The sequence below is a fragment of the Nicotiana tomentosiformis genome, chromosome 7 (genome assembly GCF_000390325.3).
Source record: "Nicotiana tomentosiformis chromosome 7, ASM39032v3, whole genome shotgun sequence".
Classification (NCBI taxonomy): Eukaryota; Viridiplantae; Streptophyta; class Magnoliopsida; order Solanales; family Solanaceae; genus Nicotiana; species Nicotiana tomentosiformis.
Genome location: NC_090818.1, coordinates 25,698,753 through 25,706,196, shown reverse-complemented (window position 1 = coordinate 25,706,196; position 7,444 = coordinate 25,698,753). Strand labels below are relative to the sequence as shown.

General features: G+C 40.9%; 1 protein-coding gene across 1 annotated transcript; it reads left to right on the top strand.

Annotated features, from left to right (window-relative positions):
- The first annotated feature begins 5,339 nt into the window (after window positions 1-5,339).
- Window positions 5,340-7,109, top strand: LOC104118993 (uncharacterized). The gene has a single exon (XM_009630380.4). The coding sequence runs from the start codon at window positions 5,545-5,547 to the stop codon at window positions 6,853-6,855; it is 1,311 nt and encodes a 436-aa protein (XP_009628675.1). The 5' UTR covers window positions 5,340-5,544; the 3' UTR covers window positions 6,856-7,109.
- Window positions 7,110-7,444: the final 335 nt, after the last annotated feature.

Genomic DNA, 7,444 nt, shown 5'->3' with positions numbered 1-7,444 from the left:
CTCTTGGTTTAAATTAAAGATTTGAGGGTCGAGTTGGGGTCGGATTTTGGTAAAATTGGTATGGTTAGACTCGTGGTTGAATGGATTTCCGGATTTTTTAACTTTTGTCGAGTTCCGAGACGTGGTCCCCATGGGCGATTTTTTAGCTAATTTTCGGATTTTTATGGAAAATTAATGTTTTCTTATGGAATTAATTCCAATGAATTTTATTGACTGAAATGAATTATTTATGATCAGATTCGAGACGTTTGGAGACCAATTCACGAGGAAAGGACATTGCAGAATAAGAATTTCATGGCTTGAAGTAAATAACAGTTTTAAATCTGGTCTTGAGGGTATGAAACCCCGAATTTTGGTATCATGCGATTATTTTGGAGGTGACGGGCGTGTGGGCTTGCACCGACGGGATTGTGACTTGGTCCGTCCCGGAAAACTGTAAAGTTGAATAATTTGTTGTTAGCTATATGCTCTCTATGTGTTGATAAAATTTGATTGTAAATCATGTTAGAAATCATGCTTAGGCTATGTGATAGTACTGTTGGGACCCACAGAGGTCGTGTACTTGTTGAATTGCCTATTAAATGCTATATGTACTCAGTCTCAATTTTTACTTGCACATTTTATCTCAGTCTCTGTTATTATTATTGATACATCATATCATTGTTGTTTGGGCTGATTTCATGATTATTGAGAGTCCGAGAGACTGGAGAGATTTATGACTGAGTGAGGCCGAGGGCCTGATTATGAGATATTGATACTATAGCACGTGAGTTGTCCGTGCAGCACGTGAGTTGACCGTGCGGATCCAGATATTTATATTATGGCACGTGAGTTGGCCGTGCGGATCCAGATATTTATATTATGGCACGTGAGTTGGCCGTGCAGCACGTGAGTTATCCGTGCAGCACGTGAGTTGTCCGTGCAGCACGTGAGTTGTCCGTGCAGATTATAGCGCTTGTGTTGTAGGAGCCCCTCCGGAGTCTGTACACCCCCAGTGAGCGCGGGTACCCATTGAGAGTGAGTGATGAGGGCTGGGAACCTAGGGAGTGATGAGGGCTAGGAGCCCAGTGAGTGATTGTTGTCCTGAGAGGTTGTACTTGATTTCCATTTGTTGTTGCACTTAGTTGCTATCTGTCATTATTGTGAAATCTCTGAAAGATTGTTGATATACGGATTACATGAACAGGAACTGTATAAAATATAATTTGATATTAAACTGCCAGATTTGATAGCATGTCTATTCTTTGCTGGGATTACTGGAAATGAACCATAACTGTGTAGCTCGTTACTATCTTCAGTTCCTTATTTATTATTGTTACTTGTTGAGTTGGTTGTACTCATACTACACTGCACTTCGTGTGCAGATCCAAGTGTTCCCGGACATAGCGGGTGTTGATCCTTTCGCGTGGTTGATTTTCAGGAGATTTTGAGGTAGCTGTCGTGTTCCGCAGACCTTGTCTCTCCTTCTCTATCTCTTTGTTCACTGTATTTGGTCTGAAACTATTATAGACTATATTTTCCAGACTTGTATTCATATTAGATGCTCATGTACTCAGTGACACCAGGTTTTGGGGGAGTGTTTGTATTGTATTTAAATATTATATTTTCAACCTTAAAAAGAAGTTTGGGTTTATTGAGATTATCGGCTTGCCTAGTATCAAGATATGCGCCATCACGACAGGTTAGGATTTTGGGTCGTGACAAGTTCGTATCAGAGCCTAGGTTACATAGGTCTCATGAGTCATGAGCAGGTTTAGTAGAGTCTTGCTGATCGGTACGGAGACGTTTGTACTTATATTCGAGAGGCTGCAGAACCCTTAGGAAAATTTCACTTTCTTCTATTCTGTCGTGCAAATTTGTTGATTCTGGAAACTAAATTTCTGCTATTCTAATCTCTCACAGATGGTGAGGACACGTACTACTGGATCGGATGGTCAGCCGCCAATGCCGCCAGTTAGGGCCGCGAGAGGCCGAGGCCGAGGTAGAGGTCGAGGTGTAGCTCGTACCATAGTTAGAACAGCACCTGTAATACTACCAGTTGTTCCAGCACAGGAGCAGATTCCAAATATAGTTGAGCCGACAGGACCAGCTCAGGCACCAGTTGTGCTCATTGAGACTTTGGCCCAGATATTGGCAGCCTACACTGGCCTTGCTCAGGTGGTTTCGGCTCAGGCCGCACCTGCCACTTCTCAGGCTGGGGAGATACTCATACCCCCGTTGCCCGTACTCCAGACCAGGTAGTACAGGGACTTCAGATATCGGGGGCACTACCAGCCCAGCCGGTTGCAGCTGCTCAGGCCCCGGTAGTTCCTGTTATGGCAGATGATGAGCAGAGGAGACTTGAGAGATTTGAGAGGCTTCGACCTCCACCATTTAGCGGTACTAAGTCAGAGAATGCTCAGGATTTTCTGGATAGGTGTCAACGGATGCTTCGGACAGCGGGTATTCTAGAGACCAGTGGGGTCTCATTCACTACTTTTCAGTTTTCTAGGTCTGCACTCAGATGGTGGGAGACTTACGAGAGACGTAGGCCTATTGTCGCAGCATCCCTTACTTGGCATCAGTTCTCCGTGGTCTTTTTGGAGAAGTTCGTACCTTAGTCCCGCAGAGAAGAGCTGCGCAGACAGTTTGAGCAGCTTCGCCAGGGTGATATGTCCGTGACGCGGTACGAGATAAGATATTTTGAGTTGGCTCATCACGCAGTTTGGTTGGTTCCCACTGATAGGGATAGGATTAGGAGGTTCATTGATGGCCTCACATATCAGCGGCGGTTACTTATGACTAGGGAGAGAGTATCTGGTGCTACTTTTGATGAGGTAGTGGACATTACGCGGTAGATAGAGATGGTTCGTAGCCAGGAACGTGGAGAGAGAGAGAGGCTAAGAGGCCTCGTGGTCTGGGTGATTACAGCGGTGTTCCTTCAGGCGGTCAGTTTCACCGTGGTAGGGGTCGTTCTTACAGACACGCTCAGACGGGTCGTCCAACTCATCATGGTGCATCAGCTAGCACGTGAGTTGAGAGATTTATGACTGAGTGAGGCCGAGGGCCTGATTGTGAGATATTGATACTATAGCACGTGAGTTGTCCGTGCAGCACGTGAGTTGACCGTGCCGATCCAGATATTTATATTATGGCACGTGAGTTAGCCGTGTGGATACAGATATTTATATTATGGCACGTGAGTTGGCCGTGCGGATCCAGATATTTATATTATGGCACGTGAGTTATCCGTGCAGCACGTGAGTTGTCCATGCAAATTATAGTACTTGGGCTGTAGGAGCCCCTCTAGAGTCTGTACACCCCCAGTGAGCACAAGTACCCATTGAGAGTGAGTGATGAGGGCTGGGAACCCAGGGAGTGATGAGGGCTGGGAGCCCAGTGAGTGATTGTTGTCCTGAGAGGTTGTACTTGATTTTCATTTGTTGTTGCACTTAGTTGTTATCTGTCATTGTTGTGAAATCTTTCAAAGATTATTGATATACGGATTACATGAACAGGAACTGTATAAAAATTGATTTGACATTAAACTGCCAGATTTGATAGCATGTCTATTCTTTGCTGGGATTACTGGAAATGAACCATACCTGTGTAGCTCGTTACTATCTTCAGTTCCTTATTTATTATTGTTACTTGCTGAGTTGGTTGTACTCATATTACACCATGCACTTCGTGTGCAGATCCAGGTGTTCCCGGACATAGCGGGTGTTGATCATTTCTCGTTGTTGATTTTTAGGAGATTTTGAGGTAGTTGCTGTGTTCCGCAAACCTTGTCTCTCCTTCTCTATCTCTTTGTTCACTATATTTAGTCTGAGACTATTATAGACTATATTTTCAAGACTTGTATTCATATTAGATGTTCATGTACTCAGTGACACCAGATTTTGGGGAGTGTTTGTATTGTATTTAAATATTATATTTTCAACCTTAAAAAGAAGTTTGAGTTTATTGAGATTACCGGCTTGCTTAGTATCGAGATAGGCGTCATCACGACAGGTTAGGATTTTGGGTCGTGACAATGATACAGTTCAAGACCATCTAGTTAAAAAAGCATAATTAACGGCCAGTGACACTGCTTATATTTAGCCGGATTTGTTGTAAGAAAACAGTATTTTGTAAAGTCAATAAACGTGAAATTGACATGCAAACAATTGTTAGTGTTCTGGTTGTTTTTTTGTGGGAGTGGAACCTCAGCTGGTACAACTCTCCACAGCTTATGTCTTTCGGGTGAATATTTTGTGGTGAGCACTTTGTCCGCACTAGGTAAAACTTCTCCGTGTGTAATAGCTTGCAAATCACACAGAGGATATAAACCGCACTAGGCAAGCCTTGTGCGACAGACTCAACCCAAAAGGTATTGAAGGAAGAATCGATCACAGATCATCCATATGGATAATCACCCTCCAATCCAACCAGAGAACCCGAAGGATTTCTGGGGGTTTTGTGGATATGAAAATGAAATGAAACCACACAACATGTGATAGTGATCCCTGTTCTTGATCAATCTTTGTGGCCAACCCCAACAAAAGTACTTAAATGGCCAAAAACTTATTTAACTAAAAGCACTAATCTTCTTGTAGAATTCTTTAACTTTTTTGCGTTTCCATTATTTTCTGCAAAAGCTGAAATTTGAACACGTTACGATTTCAATTAGTTAACAATAACCCAGTATAATTCCATTAGTGGGGTCTGGGGAGGATAGTTTGTACACAGACCTTACCCCTACCCTGGGATAGAGAGGCTGTTTCTGATAGACCCTCGGCTCCCTCCCTCCAAGAACTCCCTACCTTGCTCTTGGGGTGACTCGAACTCATAACCTCTTGATTGGAAGTGAAGGGTGCTTACCACTAAAGTAACCCACTAAAGCAACTAAAGCATTTGTAATATTTTATATGCATTTTAAATGCTATAGCCTGAAAATATTAATTTGGGTGAAAGAGTACTCGAGATGAAAGAACAACTAGCCATCCAAGAAGCTTGGGATTAGACACTTTACCATGTTTAGAGGGCAGTAAATTTTGGAGAATCAACTAGTGAAACTCAAGATGAGAAACAAAATAAAGCTTTTGACTAAAGTAATAGATCTACCTAACTCAACTGCTAAAGAGGTTATGAATGGACCCTCACACCTCTTCTTTTTCTTTATTTCATATTGCCCCACATTTTGAGAGCATTAGTCTGACTTTAACTACATAGAAAGCAATGTAAAGAGAGGAATAAAACACAACATAATTATCTTTTGACTATGGACCAAATCATGCTCTTTATTTTCTGCCTATAATTTAGGTGCCTCCCTTGTTGGACATATTCAATAGGATGCACATGCAGCATGCACTAAAAACCATTATTTGCCCTTACCCCACAAATCACAAATTCTCTCTCAATTCCCCAATCCCCGCACATCATCACGGAGTCTAGAACCAAAACTTGCACATCCCTACTACTTTATATAAACTCCCCCAAATAATCAAGAAAATTAGAGAATCAAGAAACCAACACATCAAATATTCTTCTTTCCCTTTTGTTCCATTTCCTTTACCATTAATCATGTCTCGTTTAACTAAGCAACTAACATTCTTCTTGTTCTTGGTGATCTCAACTCCACTAGTACAAATTGAAGCAAGAAAAAGCAAGTTTATGATCATTCCTGCATCTCCTGCACCAGCTCCAACTCCAATCAATGAAATTAGTTTTCCTCCATTTTCATCCTTTACTCCAACTCCATCACCAACACCAACACCAACACCAACATCAGCACCAACACCGTTTTTTAATGATTTCGCGTTTCCTCCATTGTCATCTTTAAGTCCAACACCAGCACCAGTAGGTAGTGATCAAGATCCTGATGTGAACGGTGTACCGGCGCCTGCAGTGGCACCAATAGGGAGTGGTCAAGATCCAGAAGAAGGTGGCATTGAAGCACCAGCACCACTTTTAACTGATACTCCTTATGGACTTTATGGTCCTCATTCTCAGGAAATTCCTTCCACTGTCACAAATCTTGATGAGGTTGAAACTCAAACTCCTGCCGAGGAATTCCAAGGTGCTAGATTTAATACAGATGAGTCCTACAATAACAATGGTTATGATTCCAACAACACTGGCTACTCGGAGAATAACAACAACAAGAACAACAATGGCTACTCGGAGAATTACAACAACAACAACAACAATGGCTACTCCGAGAATTACAACAACAACAACAATGGCTACTCCAAGAATTACAACAACAATGGCTACTCCAAAAAAATCAACAATAATGGTTACTCCCAGAATTACATGAACAACAACAACGGCTTCTCCGAGAGTTACAACAGCAACAACAACAACAACAATATTTTCTCCGAGAATTACAACAACAATAATAACAATAATGTTTTCTCCGAGAATTACAACAACAATAACAACAATGCTTTCTCCGAGAACTACAACAACAATAATGTTTTCTCCGAGAATTACAACAAAAACAATAACAACAATGCTTTCTCTGAGAATTACAACAACAAAAACAACAATGCCTACTCTGAGAACTACAATCAAGCTAGCAGCTACAATAACAATGGCAATACGGTGGAGAGGCAAGGATTAAGTGATACAAGATTCTTGGAGAATGGCAAGTACTATTATGATATCAAGAATGAGAATCCCAACAACAACAATGGCTACTCCGAGAACTACAATCATGTTAGCAGTTACAATAACAATAACAATATGGTGGAAAGGCAAGGATTGAGTGACACAAGATTCTTAGATAATGGCAACTACTTTTATAGTAACAATGGTGAGAAAATGTCAATGGAAGAATCTGAAAGACAGCAGGAATATCCAGATACTGAAGATCAGTATGAACTTCCTTGAAGACTAACATTATCAGTTGGCTTAAAGAAGAGGGACAAATGCAGGGAACATGGAAATAGATTTAATTTACAGAGTTTGATTGAATTTTTAAGTTATTTTGAGTGTTTGTTCATTAGTTCCACTTGCGTCTGCAAACACCTTTTTTTCTTTTTTATAGTTCTGCAAATCAGACCGAGGGAACTTTGTGTTGTTTAACACTTTCGGATTTTTGAAACTTATTATAATGATCTTGATGCTTCACGCCTGATTATAAACACTTATTATTATTATATTATTATTATTCCCTCACCTCCCAACCTCCTACCCCTCTCTGTGTCTCTACTCTACTTTAAAATTTCTGGTCAGGGATGTTGATTTGCCCGATTGATAACTACTGCGTACTATTATAAAATAGTACGAAAGCATTATCACGGTCAACTACACATAATTTGATTGCCTATCTCAAAATTATGTTAACACATTTTTCAAATTATAAACTTTGACTAATATAACTTATACAAGTATACAACAAGTTAAACTGGTTCCTTTCTGAAAATATGTGTTTATTCGAAAAACGAATAGAGTTAAATTTGTATCTAAGGATATGTCA

Excerpts from the sequence above, each read along its gene's own strand:
- LOC104118993 (XM_009630380.4), top strand. The coding sequence starts at position 5,545 with ATGTCTCGTTTAACTAAGCAACTAACATTCTTCTTGTTCTTGGTGATC.